This window comes from Typopeltis vanoorti, chromosome 1 (assembly GCF_054136105.1).
Source record: "Typopeltis vanoorti isolate ZY-2024b chromosome 1, IOZ_Tvanoo_1.0, whole genome shotgun sequence".
Classification (NCBI taxonomy): domain Eukaryota; kingdom Metazoa; phylum Arthropoda; class Arachnida; order Uropygi; family Thelyphonidae; genus Typopeltis; species Typopeltis vanoorti.
Window position 1 is genome coordinate 122,895,734 of NC_143549.1, and position 22,178 is coordinate 122,917,911.

The 22,178-nt window shown below is 34.9% G+C and overlaps 1 protein-coding gene across 2 annotated transcripts in view; it reads right to left on the reverse strand.

Annotated features, from left to right (window-relative positions):
- The window catches only part of LOC150110374 (UBX domain-containing protein 4), a 202,467-nt gene that overhangs the window by 126,503 nt on the left and 53,786 nt on the right, over positions 1 to 22,178 (reverse strand). For both annotated transcript variants that reach the window (XM_090399088.1, XM_090399098.1), the window contains exons 5-6: positions 17,136 to 17,254; positions 9,042 to 9,263 (exon numbers count right to left, since the gene is read on the reverse strand). In XM_090399088.1, the coding sequence (XP_090255214.1) occupies positions 9,042 to 9,263; positions 17,136 to 17,254 (341 nt within the window). The remainder of the gene's footprint in view (positions 1 to 9,041; positions 9,264 to 17,135; positions 17,255 to 22,178) is intronic.

The window sequence follows — 22,178 nt, forward strand, 5'->3', positions numbered from 1 at the left end:
GCTGGTAAAATGGGCAAAAGAAAATGGATGTCAGTTCAATGTGGAAAAGTGTAAAGTCATGCATTTTGGGATTAAAAGATTACCAGCTGTGTACTACATCGATGGAAAGGTACTCCAAGAGATTGATGAGGCCAGGGACTTAGGGGTATTGGTAGATAGGGAGATGAAGTTCAGAGGACACATTGCTAAGGTGTCCAAGATTGCACATAGGATTACTTGGTTGTTGAGGAACACACTGACATCCAGAGATAAAGAGGTTATTATTCCCCTTTATAAAGCATTGATACTTCCACATTTGGATTACTGTGCTCAGGTCTGGTCACCTGGATTCCTTGGAGATGAGGAGGCTGTGGAGAGGGTTCAGAGAAGAGTGACCAAGTTGGTGAGTGATATAAAAAATGCTCCCTACATTGATAGATTGAGAGCTTGTGGATTGCAGAGATTGGTTGATAGGCGAAGAAGAGGGGATATGATAGAAACATTCAAATTACTAAAAGGTTTTTATAGGATTGATGCAGGGGAAATGTTTCAGCTGTGTGAAAGTGATGGAAGAACAAGAGGTCATCTCTGGAAATTAAAGAAGAGTGTGGTTAACAAAGGTGTCAGAACAAGGTTTTTTGCCTGGAGGGTGGTGAATGAGTGGAATTCATTGCCTGACTTAGTTGTGAGCTCTTCGTCTGTAAATGAATTCAAGAAGAGATATGACAGATATTGTTTTGCTAGTTTGGGTCTCCCGCGATGAGTCTACTGACTCCATGGAGATACCCGTAATAATAATAATAATAATAATAATAATAATAATTCATCAGGATGCTTCATCTTCATCAGTGTAAAATCGTGAAAAGCTCAAGTGCAGCAGAAATGAGAGAAGATGGCTTACTTGAGTGAGCAAGAGATATATGAGGAATTAAGTAAGATTGATGTCAATAAGTCAATATGATTTGATGACATATTTTCATGGAATGGTCTAGGGAATTAGTGTCACCTTGGCATATCTGTTTAACAGCAGTTTTGCAACAACTCAAGTCCCAAAGAAATGGAAGGAAGGTAGACTTTTCCACTTCATAAAGGTAGTGATAGGACTATGCTGAAGCTATAAATTACAAGCTAATCTGTATATCTAGAATTACAGTGAAGTGAGTAGGTTAAGATGGTGAGAGCTAAGATACAGAAGTGGGAGGTAACAGTACTATTCTCTGTTATTTTCATCATAGGTTTGTTAAAGGGAGGTCATGTGTTACCAATTTGCTTATGTACTATAATAAGATGATTGCACCAGACATGGGAGATGCATACAAAGTGGTACACTTACGAGGGTGGTCTGAAAAGTTCTTGGCCTCGATCATAGATGGCAACACTATCGGCAAGATTTTTTTTTTAAGTTGGTACATCTGTCATAAGCATCCATGTGAAATTGCAAGTCATTCTATCAAGTAGTTTGTTTTATACAGTTATCTGAAGCAAAAGTGTTGTCTGTATCCCTTGAAATGGATGAAATTGAGTATCATGCAGTTATAAAATTATTTGTAAAAGAAGGTTTAATGCCAAAAGAAATTCATTCAAAGTTCATAACATGGGCACCCTTCTCCTTCGTTTTCGACAATTAAGAAATGGGCTGCCGAGTTTAAACGTGGCCATACCAGCCTTGAAGATGATTCACGTGGAGGATGTCCAAAATGTGTAACAACACCAGAAATCATTGATCAAGTGCACGATATGGTATTGGATGACCGGCAAGTCAAAGTGCATGAAATTGCTGAGACTACAAGCATTTCAAAAGAATGTGTAGGATATATTTTGCATGAAGAATTGCAAATGAAACAGCTTTGTGCAAGATGGGTGCAGCCCTTGCTCACACCAGATCAAAAATGCACTCGCATGAAAATCTCTGAACAGTGCTTGGAGCATTTTAACAAGAATAAAACTGATTTTATGTGTTGATTTATTATTAAGGATGAGACTTGAATTCACCATAACACACCAGAATCCAAACGGTAGTCAAAACAGTGGACAGAAACCAGTTGTTCAGTGCCAAAGAAGACAAAAGTCAGTTCTATCAGGAGGAAAGGTCATGACAACAGTGTTTTGGGATGCTAAAGGCATTTTGTTTATTAATTATCTTGAAAAGGGTAAAACAATAACCGGGGAATATTATTCCGATCTTTTAACCAGATTAGACAAAAAAATTTGTGAGAAAAGACCCGGTTTGTTCAAAAAATAATTTTTTAACAGGACAATGCACCTGCCCACAAAGGTGTTTTGGCAATGGGAAAATTAAGGGATCTGTACTATGAATTGTTGGAACATCCACCCTATTCCTGAGATTTGGCTCCCTTTGACTTCTATCTCTTCCCAAAACTAAAACTTTTTCTTGCTGGTCAGCGTTTTTCTTCGAATCAAGAGATGATTGCAGCTGTAGAGGGGTATTTTGCAGATCTTACTTAGAACCACTACAGGGACGGGATAATGGCGTGGAGCATCACTGGAATAAATGTATTAGTCTTAAGGGAGATTATGTTGAAAAATAAATATAATTTTGAAATTATAAATTTGTTTTTTCATTGTTAGGATGAGAACTTTACAGACCCCGGTTTGTTCAAAAAATAATTTTTTAACAGGACAATGCACCTGCCCACAAAGGTGTTTTGGCAATGGGAAAATTAAGGGATCTGTACTATGAATTGTTGGAACATCCACCCTATTCCTGAGATTTGGCTCCCTTTGACTTCTATCTCTTCCCAAAACTAAAACTTTTTCTTGCTGGTCAGCGTTTTTCTTCGAATCAAGAGATGATTGCAGCTGTAGAGGGGTATTTTGCAGATCTTACTTAGAACCACTACAGGGACGGGATAATGGCGTGGAGCATCACTGGAATAAATGTATTAGTCTTAAGGGAGATTATGTTGAAAAATAAATATAATTTTGAAATTATAAATTTGTTTTTTCATTGTTAGGATGAGAACTTTACAGACCGCCCCCCCCCCCGTAGATTTTGTGAAGGCTTTTGAAAGATTGGTACACAAGATGGTAACTAACTTGAACAGATGGGATTGGATACTAGCTTAGTAAGTTATATAGGTGAATGGCTGTCTCAGACATGTATCAGCAAGTTGTGCATGGGAGTTTGATATCCCAAAATAGGAAAGTCACTAGCAGTGTGTAAGAGGGATCTGTTTTGGGGCAATTGTTCTCTAACTTGTATGTTAATGATATTAGTGCAGTTTTATCTGGAGATATGTAACTGTTTGAAGATAATACAAAATTAGGAGAATAATGAGGGATCTGTGGTAAGCAGATATTGTGGTCTTACAGGATGACTTGAACAGATTGATGAGGATACAAGTAACTGGAACTATCAGGATCTTGATCAGGCCTCACATGGATTATTGTGTATAGATTTGGTCATTACATGGTTTTCATGATGATGAGGATATATTAGAAAGGATCCAGAGAAGATTTAGAAACTGTGTATAAGGATGGCAAGGGAGTGAAGAAGAGGTTTTTTTGCATGGAGAGTGGTCAATGAGTCAAATGTATTGTCTGACAGTGTGGTAAATGCAGACATGTCAAATGAGTTTAAAGTCTAGTGATGAACTACATGCGATAGTGTGTACCTCCTGTAATGAGACATTTCACTCCATGGAAGAGTGGTGTTAATAATAATAAGGATTAGCTTTGATTTTAGCCACTCTTCTGTGGATGTATTCATTATTGATAACATTGTTATAGGGTTTCATCAGAAGAGGCAGCAATTTGTCTACTCAAAATTTTAATAGCTCAACATTTAGATCATATTTGCCAAGATTTTTCCATTCTTCATCTCACGTAAGGCATTCTAATTTCTGTGATGCTTTATCTCTGGGACAGCTTTTGTATTATTCAGGAACATACCTGTCTATAGCAGCATGAGGGAGGTGGCACAAAATCAGTATTATATAACAATCCAGATTTCGGAGTTTCAGAAATTCTGCTATATGCAAAAATATTCCATAGTCATTCCTATTTTTCTGATTATTTTATCACATTTACTATCTGATGTCATTGGACTTGCTAAATAGTTGAACTTAGGACTTATCTAGTTGTTGAATTTTTTTTTTTCATCAACTTGATTCATTTGTGGTGCATTTGTATTCATTCAATGTGCAGTTGTGTGATGTTCATTTTAAGATGTTAATTTTTAAACACAACTTTTATCCTTCATTTAGCATGAACAGCAAACATTTCATATAATCCTTCTCTGAATCAACTATTAAAACTTCATTCATGAAAAAACACATATTATTCAAATTCTGTCCTATAATCTCACTAAGTAACTGTTCTATCTTCTGTTCTTCCTTATTCTACCACCCTGAAGACGCTAACAGTATTTAGTACATACAAAATTTGTTAGTGCATTACTAATGACTAATGTGTTTAAACACAGATATTTTATAACTAAACTTGTAATTGTGAATTTTAATTTCAAACAATACTGTGAATATTCATATTATAGCACAAAACTGTCTTAATGTTGTCACAAGGCCAATAAATTTCATTCCATTAATGAGATATCATGATTGTATTTGAAATTATACTACAAGAGATGGCAATCTGATTGTTAATATTACCATAATTCATAGACAATTAAACAATCACACATAAATTACATAAGGAAACTAAGGAATTTAATATAAACCACTAATATTTTATGATAAGCATCACATCATCATCATCAAAGTGAATATAAATTAAGGGAACAGACTGCTACATGAAGACAGATGGAAACGACCAGAGATTACAGAGCTTCTCTTCTTCTACCACCACTCTCTGGAAAATCACATGATACTATTAGAAACCTGCTGGACTGAAAACATGGTAATTAACTCAGTTATGAAACATTACCTAAGAGCAAAGGAACACAGAGCTTGCCACAAGATGTAAAACGTGTATGGCAGAGATCAGGTTATGAGAAAAATTACTGAATTTTGGACTGGTTATTACTAACACAATGTTCCAACATAAAAATGTGCATAAATTCACATGGAGAGAAGAGGCAAGGAATAAGAACAGTCTCATTGACTAAGTTATTGTTCACAGTGATGTTTTCTCACTGGTGCAGGACACTAGAATATACAGAGGATTTGAAATTGGAAGTGATCACCATTTAGTCAGTCTTGAGAGGATGAAATTGATTTTCTATTGAAAAGAAGAACATGTAAGAAAGTTAGGACAGTTATCAGGTTGCCTGTGTTTTAAAGCAAATATAATTAAATAGCACTCAGGTATGAACTGTAGACTAAAATACACAAATATTATTCAAGAAAAAATGAGTTTGAGAATAGGAACATTGATTCAGCCAAAGAGGCATGTGGTGAGGTTGTCTGCAAGGATAAAAAAATCAGAACTCCATGGTGGAGTCAGGAAGTTAAAGAGACAGTGAAGGAAAAGAACAAAACATATCGAAAGTTCCTGGCAAATAAGTCAGCTTGTGCTCTTAGAGAATACAGAGACAAATGTAAGAAAGCTAAACATGGTAAATGGTCTTTGGAATGTGGGATATGAAAGCAGGTTGAAGAAATAAGAGGAGGAGAGGGGATATGATTGAGACATATAAGTTGGTCAAGGATTGTTTACTAGGTTAGCTGTGTAAAACTAGCTAAACAAAGTCATGGGAAGACTTTGGCAAGAACAGAGAAAATAAATATGAAGAAGATGGCAAGATATTTTGGAGGTTGTTGAAGCTCAGAAATGGAGGAAAGAATGCTGTAAAAGGAATTAGAGATGATAAAGGACTTTGGCAAGAACAGAGAAAATAAATATGAAGAAGATGGCAAGATATTTTGGAGGTTGTTGAAGCTCAGAAATGGAGGAAAGAATGCTGTAAAAGGAATTAGAGATGATAAAGGTGACATGAAAACAGGAGAAAAAGATATCCTTGAAATATGGAGCAATTACTCTGAAAAATTGCTAAATAAAACAAGCAGTGATGACAGCATAGTGGTGAAAAAACACTGACCAGGTATGCAGTCAGGAATTCATATCCATACTTGAAGTAGAAAAAGCCATCAAAAGCCTGAAAGTGGAAAGGCAGCTAGAGTAGATGACATTCAACCAGAAATGCTCAAATATGGAGGTATAAGAGTCTTGCAGTGGCTGCACTGAATAGTTCAGAAGGCCTGGACAGAGGGACGAATTCCAGATGATTGGAGTAGAGCTCTCATAGTACCCATATACAAAAAGTGAAATAAAACTGAATGTGACAATTACAGAGGTATTTCCCTACTAAGTGTTCCTAGTAAGATTTATGTAAGTATACTTGAGAAACGGTTGAGAAGGATTTTGGAAGAGAAGCTTGGTGAGGAACAAGCTGGATTCAAGCCAAATCAAGTCTGTCAGGATCAGATATTCACTTTACGACAAATAGTTGAAAAGTCATGCGAATATAACAAAGATCTGTATTTAAGTTTTGTAGATCTGAAAAAGGCATATGACAAGGTGCCAAGAGAAAAGCTATTCAAAAGGCTACAGTTATATGGTATTAATGGGACATTATATCAAGCAATACAAAAGTCTTTGAGTTGTAAGTCAGCAGTTAGAACTGATGGAAGTACAAGAAGATGGTTTGATGTTAAGTCTGGTGTCAAACAAGGATGTAGATTATCCCCTCTGTTATTCATTATCTATATGGATTGCATTATGAAGGAAAGCAGTATTAATTCTGATATAAATTGGGGATGTTCACCTCAGCACTTTAACCTTTCTACTGGCTGAGGTGGATGAAATAGTGAGACCAACTTGCACTTCTTATCCATGTTATTCAATAGGTGTTACACAATTGTATCCAAATTTATCTGGACACACATATATACTTCTTGGCCGGTTGGAGTGTTAATTTATGCAGATGATGTTATCATTATTATTACGTGACACCTCCAGGGAGGGAGGACAACTACTCTATATCTCTCTGTCTTCACCACTCGAATCAACTAACTGCAACTATGCCAACACCATCTACCACTAGTATTTCCACAGACAATCACGAACATCCATGCCCATAGTAGGATTCGAACCCGCAGCCTTTTGGCTGGAGAGCGGATAAGCTAACTGCACGGCCTACCAGGCCAGCGATTTATACTTTTAAATAAATCCAGTACAAGTCTGCAAGATTCCCTGGCTAAATTGAATAACAGTTGTAATAAATTTGGTATGAAAATCAGCAATCACAAGACAAAGAGAATGAAAATAGGCAGAAACATTGAAAATATCAACTGCATTGTGAATGGAGAACTTATAGAACAAGTAAAATATTTCAGCTACTTACACAATGTTTAGTGAAGATGGTAAATTAAATATGGAAATAGACAACAGAATCAACAAAGCTGGTATGGTAGGAAGTCAAATGAATAAATTTATATATAATAAGAGAGAAATTAGTCAAAACACTAAAGTATACAAGCAGTGTTCAAACAAATTTTAACTTATAGATCTGAGAGCTGGGTTAGAAATAAAACACTTGATTAAAGACTAGAGACCGGATATGAAAGTCCTGAGAAAGATTAGGGGCATGAGCAGATGGCATCAATGGCAATATCATATTAAAAACGTGGATTGATACAGTAAAAAATGCGTTAGAAGACAGAAATATAAGATATGATCACGTTGGAGTCTTGACAGATAACAGATTGATTTGAAATCAAATTGTTGTTAATAATGATGTTAGTTTTTCACGTACTATCATAATATCCTGCACAACCCTTGAGGGTACATGTCAGGAATTTGATGATGATGGTGAAAATAAATCTAAAAATTAAATTTAAAAACTATGCATATAGAACTGCATACAGAGACATATACAATAAAATGATTGTTTGTGTACAGTGAATAGCATGTGTGTGTAAGACATGCTGAATAATCTATCTGGAAATAGATGTGCGTGTGTGTGCGTGTGTATATATATGTATGTATGTATGAATACAAAAAAGCAGATTATAAAAAGTATCTATCTATGTGCGTGTGTGTGTCAGATCGAATAAATCAACCTGGGAGTATGTGTGTGTTGTGTACAAAACATACACACATTGTGGAACATGAAGTTTCTACTAGTTACAGGATCCTGTGGGAAAACATATTCTTCGCACAATTCGTGTGTGTTGTACACAACGCACACATGTACTCCCAGGTTGATTTATTCGGCACATCTGACATACACTTCATATTCACAGTATGCAAATAATCAGTTCATTTTCACTATCGTAATTGAAGTTTTAATTTTAATTCAGTTATTTTTTCTTGTACATCTCATAATGCGCTTTGCACTTTTTTTGCCCCCCCAGCAACGTTTGTTTATAACATGTTAATGGCCATGTTCTCAGTTCCCACAGGTACTTAATAGCATCACATGACTGGCAAGAGAGTGGCAGAACAGAAGCACTCTGCTAACTATGTTCATTTCATTATTGGCTTCATTCTCTTTGTGTGCATTTACTCTGATGATATGATGAGATACACATCACAAAATATTAGTGGCTGATATGAAATTCCTTATTTTCCTTTCGTTATTTACATGTGTAGTCATTTAATCATGAATTTGAAATTTTTTTTTTTTTTTGTAGTGTGCAGTTTGAATTATTTGAGAAGCTCTCTTTCAATATCATCCTAGTGACGAAGCACCTTCCAGATAAGTCATTCCACTGTTATTTATCCCCTAATGGCTCCATAACCATCTCATTTGCCAATTTCAGAGTTCCTGTTCAGCATATAATTCAATTCACTATAATTCACTGTCAACAGAATCACCTAGTTTGGTTTCCTGCCACTCAGACAAGGATGCGAATGAGGATGTGGTGTTGTCTGGGGATAAGTCATAAATAAAATGATTTACCTAATCTACAAATATCAGAATTACTCAAAACTGCATGTACTAGAAAAATTGTTTTGTCATAATCAGCATGAAAAATATATATCACCTAAACACACGTCATAAAAGGTGTCAAAATATATTACTAAAATACAAACTAGTATTCAAGAAATTCTAAGTCACTATATTCTCTATATTCCTTTACCTGAGGAATATCACAGACTGAACTAATAACTGCAGCACTGTCAAATGAAGCAGATGTGGAAGCTAATGGTTCTTCAAAACTATTGACTGTTGTCTCTTTCTGAGAAGAAATTATCTGGACTGGTACTTCTGGTGCAGTTATGTCATCACTATCAGATACACCAACATGATGTGCAGACGTATCATTTCTACCAGTGGAAGAATCTAAACTGTTCTGATGATGCTAAAAATTAATATCAGAAAACAAAAGCTGTGCTTCTAACATTCAGAACTGAATTATTCTTATAAATATGCATGATGACAATTTTGGACTCATAAATTACTATATAGCATCTTACATTCTTTTCTGGAGAACTAAATAGTGTCTCCAGTAAAGAATGCCAGTACAGGTAGTTCACAAATTTGAGTTAATTCATTCCCAGAGGGTACTTGTAAAGTGAAAACTCATAAAGAAGGAATTTATTTCCCATAGACATTATGTTAAAAACAGGGGTTACATGCCCAACCGAAATTTGACCATAGTAATGTTAAATAAAGGTTAATAAAACAATACTTCATGCTTAAATAATGATTTATTTATCCAAAGATATGAGACATTTTTTTCAGAAAAATCCAAAGTAGGAAAGCATAGCCTTTATAAGTATATTGTGAAATGTATAATAAATTTCATCACAGTATATATAAGCATTTTTGCACTTGAAATTTGAATCTTGTGACTCAAAAATCTCATTTTCTTTTTTCTGTGTTGAAAAGCTTTGTCTAGCTACTTGAGAATAAGGAACAAAAGGGAGTTTCAGCTATTATGTCATTTTCTTCCTCAGTTTCTTAACATTTTATCATTTCAAAGAGGTTTTCATTTCTGAGCTCTTCATTGTGTGCTTGAAGCAGATCAGTGACATCAGTTGTAGAAATCTCAAATTGCAACTAATAAAGATCACTTCTGTTTCATTTTATACAATCTCTGCTGGTTCTTCAAATCCTTCAAAGTTATCAATAAAATGAGCATAATAGTACTGTACTGTACTGTATAGCTACACACAAGGTTTTTGAAATGCTTTATTTAGGTTTGGCATCTATTTATGAAAATTAATGTTCATATTTTTGATTTTGTTGATACTTAAAAAAGAACATAAAGGAATGTGTAAAGCAGGAACTGCTTGTATTTTTATGAAAGTTTTTTCACTTGGCTATGCTACTAATTATATATTGGGTTTTATCCTTTATCCAAGTGTTAGCAAACAAAGTTTGCACCTGAAGTACTTTCAGGACTGGGGCAACTCTTGGCATAAGTATTCTTATCACTTGCCTTAGTATCTCCTATAATGCAAAGAACATCTCCATGTGGACATGTATAACGCTATGCATTAAGGGAAAGGCCACTACACAGACCAGTTTCGACCTTTGGTGAGATCTCATCAGTGGGAGCCAGACCCAGAGGTGGTGATACTAAGGTGGAAGTAATGGAGAAATCATATTTATCTATACGAGTTGCCAAAGGGTGTCACACCCTATTATTAAAATTTTCTGGATTAGAGATAAGTTTATGGAAGGATAAAAACCCAATATATAATTAGTAGCATAGCCAAGTGAAAAAACTTCCATAAACTTATCTCTAATCCAGAGAATTTTAATAATAGGGTGTGACACCCTTTGGCAACTTGTATAGGTAAAATATGACTTTGCCATTACTTCCACCTTAGTATCACCACCTCTGGATCTGGCTCCCACTGATGAGACCTCAATAAAGGTCGAAACAGGTCTGGGTAGTGGCCCTTCCCTTAATGCATAACATTATACATGTCCACAAGGAGATGTGCTTTGCATTAAGAGAGATACTAAGGCAAGTGATGAGAACTTATATCACCTTTACCATGAGTTGTCCCAGTTCTGAAAGTACTTCAGGCAGAAACTTTGTGTTTGCTAACACTTGGATAAAGGATAAAACCATCATCATCATCAAATTCCTGCCACGTGCCCTCAAGGGATGTACAGGATATTATAGTACTACATGAAAAAAATTACATCATTACTAACTTCCTATCTATAATTTTCCTCCAAATCAGTCTGCTACTTGTCAAGACTCCAACATTATCAGATCTTATATTTCTATCTTCTAAGGCACTTTGTACCATATCAATCCACCTATATCTTGGTCTTCCTCTGGGTCATTTTGCTGCCAACCTGGCAGAGAACGCTTGTTTTGCTAATCTTTCTTCGCCCATTCTGTTTAAGTGACCATACCACCTGAGATTAGCTCTGCTAACACATTCCTGGATGTTGACAATGTCAAGTTCTTTCCTAATATCCTCATTTTTAATATCATATTGCCATTGATGCCATCTGTTCACGTCTATAATCTTTCTCAGGACTCTCATATCTGCCGTCTTTAGTCTTTGGTCAAGTGTTTTACTTCTGACCCAGCTCTCAGATCCATAAGTTAAAACTGGTTTGAACACTGTCTTGTACCTTGTAGCTTTGCTGATTCTGTTGTCCATTTCTATATTTAATTTACCATCTTCAGTAAAAATTGTGTTTAAGTAGCTGAAATGTTTCACTTGTTCCACAGGTTCTCCATTCACAACACAGTTGACATTTTCAATGATTCTGCCTATTTTCATTGTCTTTGTCTTTTTATTGCTGACCTTCATACCATATCTATTACAACAGCTATTCAATTTAGTCAGAGAATCTTGCAGACTTGTAACGGATTTATTTAGAAGTATAACATCATCCGCATAAAGCAAAGAGCTGACATTAACATCTCCAATTTTGATATCACGTTTAATACCACTTTCCTTCATAATGTGATCCATATAGATAATGAATAACAGAGGGGATAATGTACATCCCAGTCTCACACCAGATTTAACTTAAACCATCTTCCTGTACTTCCTTCAATTCTAACTGCTGACTTACAACTCAAATAAAGACTAAGTATAAAGACTAAGCATAAAGACTTGATATAATGCCCCATTGACATCATATAACTGTAGCGTATTGAATACTTCTCTCGGCACCTTGTTCTATGCCTTTTCCAAATCGACAAAACTTAAATACAGATCTCTGTTATATTCCCATGCTTTCTCGACTATTTGTCGTAAAGTGAAGATCTAATCCTGACAACCTCTATTTGGCCTGAATCCAGCTTGTTCTTCACCAAGCTTTTCTTCCACAATTCTTCTCAACCGTTTCTCAAGTATACTTGCATAGATCTTGCCAGGAACACTCAGTAGGGAAATACCTCTGTAATTCTTACATGCAGTTTTATTTCCCTTTTTATATATGGGTGCTATGAGAGCTCTACTCCAATCATCAGGAATTCGTCCCTCTGTCCAGGCTTTCTGAACTATGCAATGCAGCCACTGTAAGACTCTTATACCACCATACTTCAGCATTTCTAGTGAATATCATCTACTCCTGCTGCCTTTCCACATTTCAAGCCTTTGATGGCTTTTTCTACTTCAAGTATGGATATGTATTCTTGACTACAGGATAAAACCCAATATATAATTAGTAGCATAGCCAAGTGAAAAAACTTCCATTGTTCCAAAAACAACATTCCAAGTTACAAAAACTGTCATTGATAACAAATATTATCAATGACAATTTTTGGAGTGCAAGTTTTTTTTTTAAGTGAAAAGTTCAACGTGAGTTTAACTGCCAACTAGGTTGGCAAAATAAATAACACCACTACTCTCCAGCCCACAGGCACTGTTTTATATCATGACGTAGCACTCATTCCATCCAAAATTCCTATCCACTTTCTATGCCCCGCTTCCACAGAAGATGTATGAAAGCAGTCAAAGACTCAGTTTGTCAAAGATGGTTTGCACCAAGAACCCAAACTTTATGCTCAGCTTGGTCCCAATGGCATCTCTCCTATTGCAGTCAAACATTCTGCTCCAGAGCTAACACCTATTCTCTATCATCTCTTCAATCTTCTATACTCAGTTGGCACCTATCCCATCTCATGAAAACTAACATATATCCAACCCATCCCAAAAAGAAAGACAAAAGCCTACCGTCCAACTAATGACATCACCTAAATCCTCTCCAAAATAATGGAGAAAGTTATCAATGGTCAACTTATTCACTACCTAGAAGCGCATCAGTTATTCAGTGACCACCATGGATTTCACCAATCTAGATCCAGTCTGATATCTCAGCCTACATCACTCATGTCTGGACATGTGGCATGTGAGAATTTGGAGACATGTGCACTGTTGCCATTGACATTTCCAAAGGTTTGATTATGTCTGACACCAAGGCCTGCTTTGCAAACTGCCTTCCTTTGGTCTACCTGCAGCCTTCTATTACTGGATAGCCAGTTTCTTTTCTCATCATTCACTGTGTGTCATTGTGTATGGCATCCTCTCTTTGGGCTTTGCTACCAATACAGGAGTGCTTCAGGGTTCTGTTCTCTCATCTACCCTCTTTCTCTTATACATAAATGACCTACTCTCAATCACTACAAATCCTATCCACAGCTTTGCCAATGACAGCACTCTCCATTCATCCTACTCTTTTGACAAACCATATAGTTCCCAGATATCCCTTGCATCAAGATCATCTGTAACCAGTGCCTTAAACACTGATCTCCATACCATCCTTCAGTGAGCAAGGTTAACCTAGTCACCTTCAATACTGTTATGTCATTACTACTTTTCCTTTATGAATTTACCTCTCTACAATAACTACGAGACTTACAAAATTGCCCTGACTCTAATATCTATATCACTTCTTACATGTTCATTCTATAAGGAAAGCAAATTCTATATCCCTAGCTGACTCCTAATTTTACTCACGTGCTTACCCTGACTGTTAAAGGTTATTCCTTACTAAAAGAAACGAATCCTCTAATTTCTTTCTGGGGCCGTCTCCTCTTCAGATATTGACAAATTTATTTTTTAAAGTTGCGCCAGCCAATATCTTAGAATAAAGGGAACTCTTATTCATGGAAACTTTTCCAGACTTTTGGTGCACATAGGTGAATAAATTTAGTGCTTAAACTCATAAATTAAATGCTTTACTGTGGTTAAGTAAATTCTGGTTTGCAGTTGTAACCTCTATAACAACATGTTATACCTTTCTTTCAATCCCCCCCCCCCCCGGCTATGGTTCAGATTAATGAGTGGTAGTTTTGATTCATATCACAGGCAAAACTCAGGTATAGAAGAAAAAACATATTTATTGGAATCTAAAGACATGATATACACTTGGACCAATCTCACTTTCAATAAGTTCAATGACATGCTAAATCAAACTGATTAATACTCTAATGCATGAACAATAAATCCTTCTTTTAAGTTAGAGATTAAACACACATAATATACACATTATAAACTTCTACTCAATTTTCTGCCTACTATGTTAGTCTTGCACATTAAACCAGTCATAATCATCTATAATCATTCCAGACAATTTGTCTTATGGACATTAGCCACTGCTAAATAATCACTTAAATTCTTAAATACTGTCCATACTCGATTATTACACTATAATGATATTTCCCTTTTACTGGCTGGGTAATTATACAACAAAATCTGTACTTTACCATTTCTTGGGGCAGGATCTCCAGGTCCATCTGAACTGTCCTTCTTTGTTTGAATTACCTCTCAATACTTCCATAAGCCTGCATCCACGTGGTGGATCACTATGATCATCAGATTAAGCTATGCTCTGCACCTGGCATTTTTCCCTCGTCTATTCTCGATCTGTTTCGGACCATCGTCGTTTCTACTGCCAGTTCTGGTATACATCCGCGATATTATTCCGTCGAAACTTTCAGTAAAGGAGTAAAGACAGCATATGCCGACATCTCACGCTCTCGTACCAGCAGAAATTCAGACATCGAAGGGAAAGGCACACTGTCCGATATCGTACTATCGCCAAGAAACACCATCAGGAACTTCCGGTCCACGGGAGAAGTCGAATCATCATCCAGCAAAATAGGCGAAAAAAGCCTTGAGGAAGGGGTGCAACCCTTTTTATTCTCCCATAATCCCCCCCCCTTTAGCACCCTGTTACTCGCTGTGATAGTGCCCTCTTACTTTTCGATCTTTTCCCGCACGCTACTTTCTTCGTCCACAGGAATTTCAGCACATCACAAGATCTCTAGCAGTGTCTTCCGGGAAACGAATGTGCGTTGCTTTCCAAGATTGCCAATGCCTCAGGCCCGCCCGTGACCTCTGGACTATTGTTTACATCTAATTTACCCATTGTATACATGATGCATTCATATAATACTAATTTATACACAAAGTTCTTTACATGGTATTACAGTTCTACTAAAAACAGGTAATTCTATTTCAATTTACAGTTAGTACTTTATTTCTTCTGCTCGAGTACAAGTTTTTTCTCTCAGCTGATTTTTCTGACTCGTTAAATCCTGAATGAATTGTTTCCTTTTAAAGGTTCTTCATTCAGGATGTAACAATACCACTAAAATGCAATCCTGCCATTTCTCTCGCAAAAGGAATCTCAGCTCACTTTCTCTCATCAGTAATACATCACCAGACAGGATGAATTACCTCTCCTTGGACTGACATTTCCCTCCAACCTCTCTTGGCACAAATACATCAAATCAATAATTTCCTCAACTCCTAAAATATTAGGCATTCGTTTTTGCTCAAGAAGCTAGTTTACACCCACCCAGCTAGCTACTAATTCTATATAAATCCCAAATCTGCCCATCCTTAGAATACTATTTACACATTTGGGGTGTTGCACCTAATACCACCTTAAAAGTTCTTGTTGCAGTCCAGAGGAGAACAATTTGGCTCATAATTGACCTTGCCCTCATAGCCTCATTTCAACCTCTATCTCAAAGATGCAATGTTTCAGCTCTGTGTCTCTTCTATGGGCTTCCATAATCATTGCTCCAGTGAAATGCAACCATCATTCCTCTACTTGCTGTTAGGTCTGTTAAAACAAGAGCAGCAGCTGTCAAACTTTTTTTACAGTATAACTGCAAATTCACTGAATCTGCTTCTCCTTCCTCATTTATTCCATCTCTCTCTCCTCTGGAACAGCCTTCCCATGATGTGTTTCCCAACAATTTCAACCTACAGCTCTTTAAGAAGAATATCAATAGGTTTCTTCTTTCTCAACTCATATCTGCACCTCACACATGACACTGTTGTGCTACAGAGATTCTTGTACTCTTGTATCTGGGATTAAAAAAAAAATTCTATGTACATATTGCATAGATCTTAGACTTGCCTCAATAACAATTTGAATTTGGTCAGCAAAGTATTGGAGCAATTTGATGATACTTTTGTAGCAGAAATAATTCAAGTTTCTTTATTACTGAGATCTAGGAAATGATGGCAGATGACTAATTTTATTATGATGCTCTCCAAACTACTGAAAGATCAGGGCACAACAAATGAGGCATCAACATCTTCAACATAAATAATGCTTTTGGAATCAAAATGTAAATCTGAGGGATATACAATTTGATTCTAAATTATTTGGAATTTGTTAAAATGCAGGTAGCAGTTTCTCATGGAATAAGCTCAAATCATATCAAGCGAATCTCCTCCTCACAACATTATTTCACTCCTGTTTTTCCCTCCCCATGTGTTTTGTCTACACACTAGCTTGCTCATCCTTCTGCTAAAACTGCAAACATACTGAACTGTTCAGATGCTTATGTAATGCAGAAGGAAGATTCTTTCATAGCATATATTCTTCAAAAAAAAAAAAAAAAAATATTAAAAAATAATAAAGAAAGAATTAAGTAATCTAAAATTTGAAAAAAAAAAAAAAAGGCTTTTCACCACTTTTCTTAACATAAGCTGATAAGAAATGAATAGCTGAACTATTTAAATTTAACAGGATGAAGAAAATAAAAAACTGTGCCTCAGAGTATTAAACATTAAAAACTACTCAATAAGGGGAATCCTTCTGAACTTGATAGATCAACATCGTAGCAAAAATATTACAAAAAAAGTTGTAATTATTATTACAACTTTTTTTGTAATAATAATTACAACAACCTCTCCAAACATGTACTGAGAAAAACATTAAAAATGATTAAACCGCATAAGGCAACTAAATTCAATTACTTTATTATTTTTTTTTTTTATCCCACCTCAAAAACCTTGTCAAGACTTGTACAAAATGCTTCTGGTTCCAAAGCTCCTGCAACAACTTCAATAGGAATGCCATTGTTTCCAATGAAAAATGATGAAGGGACAACTACGACAGGATCTGATCATGATAGTCAAGAAATACAAATTACTTTGCTGAAAAAAAAAATAGTAAATAAGTATGAGAGCTCACCAGAAAATATACTACTTTTACAGTTTATCAGGTCAGCTGTTGAGAGAGTGAGTATATCAACTCATCATCTTTTCCAAATGCTGGTTGATTGTAAAATCCAATTTTACTAAAATTTTACCAAGTTGCACTTCACGCTTATTAGGTAACAAACGACTAAGTAGTAACATACTTCTATGGTACACTGGCAGATAAGTTGCATCTATATACTTTTAGTCAAAATATTAAATTTGCAAAAAAACAGCATGAAATTTCTTTCATCATCTTACATTTCATCATTTTACAAAGAATCAGTGAACTTCAAAATCTGTATACAAAATCTGGTACCTAAAATTGAATCCATATGTTCAATTGACTACAAACTACCTCTGAAATATGCTGTTTGATGTTGTAATTACTTGATCTGTATATATTTGTCTTCATTTTAATACAATTCTTAATAAGATTCCAATTAATCTAATGTTGGGAAAAAACATAAGGCTAATACTACATTATGATGAATTTATTATTTACCAATTTACCATATTTTTCAGACCATAAGATGCACCTTTTTACATAGAGAAATCGTCTTAGAATTGGAGTGCATCTTATGGTCCGAAGACAGGTGATACTGGGTAAGTCTTGGATTCCCACATTTTGTATGTGAGCCAAACATCTATCTTGCTGCATATGTGGGAATCCCCGATTTACAACAATAGGCAAACTTTACTGGAGGCAATAGTGGTCAGTGAGCAATATGCAGTTTTGAATGGTTCATTTGAATTCTTTTTATAATTAGATGAATTTTTTATTGTCATAAAACTATAAACATGAGTGTAAAACAAAAAAAGACATTCGTATAATGTGAGTTATAAATTGATTGTGATAAATTATGCAAAATAACATGGAAACAGAGCAGCGGAAATAGATTTTGGTCTACCGCCAACAGAAAAAAATGATTCGTGAGTGGACAAAACAAGAACAATTGTTTTATCCACTCATGTAAACATAAGAAAACATTCCGTGCACACCTTAAAAAATGGCCAGAATTAGAAGTACAAATGAAAACTTGAATAACAAATCACCGAAGTATTGGAACATCCGTTTCTACGAAAATAATAATTTTTGAAGTGAAACGATGGGCATCTGCTAATGGCATTAGAGATTTTACTAGATCCCCTTCTTAGTGCTTTAGATTTATGAAAAGACAACAGATATGCATGCATAAGAAAACCACTCTAGCCCAAAAAATGTCACTTGACTATGAAGCTAAAATCATAGAATTCCACAGATTTGTCATATCAGCCAAAAGAAATTTTAACTTAATCAAATTACAAATATAGATGAAGTGCCTCTAACATTTGATGTTCCTTCAAATCGTACTGTAGATACAAAAGGTATCAAATAAATAGTGATAAAAACAACAGGTCATGAAAAAACTCACTACACTGTAGTTTTAGCTTATTGAGCAGACGGAACAAAACTACCCCTATGTTAATCTTCAAAAGAAAAACATTACCAAAAGATGAAATTCCATGTGGCATTTTTATTCACATTCAAGGTAATGGTTGGATGAACGAAAAAGGAATGAAATTATGCTACATAAGATATGGGCAAAACGTCCAGATGTGTTGTTTAAAAAGTGTGCATTAGTGTGGGATCAATTTAGAGCACATAAAAATCAACCAAGAAGATTCTAAAAGGAATGAACATAGAACTAGCTGTCATTCCTGGAGGCCTTACAAGTCAATTACAACTCTTGGATGCATGTCGATCAATAAATCATTTAAAAATTTTATGCAGGATTTGAACAAATGGATGGCAAAGCCAAATCACGATTTTACAGCAACAGGATGTATGAAATGGCTGACAATTTCAGAAGTGTGTATCTGGGTGAAAAATTCATGGGAAGCTGTAAAAGAAAAGAAGATTATTAAGTCTCTTTAAAAAAAAAAAAAGCAGCATAAGTAATGCAATGGATGGTACTGAAGATGACTTAGTTTTTGAGGAGAGTGATAACAATAGTTCAGACAATAATATGAAAAGTGACAGTAATGAGATGAGTGAAGGCGAACTGAATGCTGCTGGTATAAGTTATGGTAATAATAAATGAAATTTAAGGTTTGTGAATATTTTTATATAATAATTTTTTTTTTTTCTAAAAATTGTCTCATAAATTTCGGGGGTGTCAGAAATTTCTAATTTTCTGACAGAAATTTTCTAACCATAGACTTATATTTATAAATCTAGGGTTAGAAAATTTCTTCACATTTTGCATAATCTAGAAATGGCATTTTTTATAATTTTGTATAATCTAGAAATATGCTACTGCAGTAACATACTTCTAGATTATACAAACATATACATATAAAAAAAAAAAAATCCTCAAACTTTACGAAACAAAAAATCTCTATCATATTCACTTCTACATCTTCCAAAAAATACGGTACTGTATATTTACTAATTATTATATATTCACAATTACTATCTATATACAACTGTATATAAATAGTAATTGAGCAGCAAGGCAAACGTTTAATCCTATAACCTAGCAGCACTGAATAATATATCAATACAAAATTACAATATTCATTCTCCAAACACGTTACAGAACTATATCAGCCAGTTTAGTTTGTTTAAAATTCATAAATTTATAATAACATTATAATATTAATACATTCAAAATGTAATTTGCCCAGCTTTATTATTTAATTCTATACTCAATAAGATAGTAATACAGATGAAACAAAGAAATTTAAATTTAATACGAAATTTTATTAAATAATAATTTAATAAAAAAAGAAATATTTCATAAAAGGATAAAAAAAATAATTTTTTGCCTCAATGCATATTAAGAAAGGTAATGAAGATAAATTTTTCTGACATTTCTGAGTTCTATTTAGAACTCAGAAATGTTAGTAATTTATAATTTTCTGACAGAAATTTTCTAACCCTAGACTTATATTTATAAGTCTAGGGTTAGAAAAATTAGTAATTAGATTGAAAATCAAATTACTGTCACAAAAACCAAATTCCAAATTATACCCCAATTCCTTCTGCCACAAGTGTAGTATGCGTTTATGCAATTTGCATTCCTTGTCAGAGGATGTGTAATTTCGAATCTCCTCTTTTTGGCCTTCTGTCACTTAAAATTTCTTTGCCTTATATATCAAAAATTCATCTGCTCTTTCTACTAACTTCCCAACTGTAAATTATTCTAACCTACTGAATTATTATCCATGATGGTTGGTTTCATGCAATCCAACCATCTTAACAGTGAAGTCATTTTCCTTGATGCCTCTAATGTCTGCACTTCAACTCTTGGTAATTCAGATAATAACCTCATCATGATTTGAGGAGGTTATTATCTCAGCCATTTTCAACCTTGGGCACTACAATATCAAGTGAGCAGATCTGATACTCCTCCTTTCCATGGTAAAGCTACTGTTTCCATTCTTCAGATCATTCTTGTTGTGATCATGTAACAAATTATCCATGTTAGATTCAGGTTCTTCATTTCCCACTCTGTTCAAATACTGATGGATCAGAGAGTTCTAATAGTGTTTAAGGTTTATTATCTACAGAGAACATTTTCACAAGCCATTTCTGCTAATGAAGAAAACGACCAGACTCTCATGCAATTCTGGAAAGCATTCAATATTTATCATGCTATTAAAAATATTGCTGTAGTTTGGGAAGTGATCTTTCAATGTATGAGTGGATATGGAAAAAGACATTAAAAAGGTTTGTGCATGATTTTGGAAGTTTAGAAAAAAATGAAGACCTTTGTAAATTGAGTGAAGAAATAGTGGATCTAGCAAACAACCTGAATCTCGAAGTGAATGATGATGACACAGTTCAACTCATAGGATATACCCCTGAAGAATTGACCAACAAAGAATTGGTCGAACTGGAGGAATAATGTGTTGCAGAAAAAAAAAAAAGGAAAAAAAAGGTTACACCAGAAGAGCTGCAGCCTGGTCCTTCACATAGGGTAATGAAGATGTGATTGTGGAGGAAGATTTGGGTTATTATTCTTCTGTTTTATAGTGGTACTAACGCACAGTACAGTTTTATAATAAGGATTAAAAATAAAATGAAATATACTTATTACTGTTAAGACCCTAACCCCTATAACTCTGTTGATTTAATGTATTGACTTACGTCTGAACTGACTTATGTCCTGCCAGATGGAACAGAGTCCCGACGTAAGTTGAGGGATGACTGTATATGACTACATACTTATAAATAAAACAACAACAAAAAAAATTTGCATAAGCTTTGCAGGTACACATAACAATTGAACATTGGATTATTGATGAGAGATGAAAGTAACTATTTCTCATAATTTAGACATTTTTAGATGAACATTTTAATTAAGATTGGGTTGGTTGTGAAGAGCTTCATGACATTCTCTGATGAGCCTCTCAAGTTTGAAGGGACTTGTTTGAAGAATTTTTGTGTTGTCCTATAGGATCCTGCAACTAGTAGTAACCCCACATTTCATGAGAAAAGATTTCTCAGCTTTGAGCAAAGGGATGCAATCCACATGTTCTGATCACTGGGTGTCTATGGTATGATCAGTCTAGCAAAATAAAAGATTATAGGAATATGGAATATAACAAAGATCTGTATTTAAGTTTTGTCGATTTGGAAAAGGCATATGACAAGGTGCCAAGAGAGAAGCTATTCAATACGCTGCAGTTATATGGTGTCAATGGGGCATTATATCAAGCAATACTTAGTCTTTATTTGAGTTGTGAGTCAGCAGTTAGAATTGAAGGAAGTACAGGAAGATGGTTTAATGTTAAATCTGGTGTGAGACAAGGATGTACATTATCCCCTCTGTTATTCATTATCTATATGGATCACATTA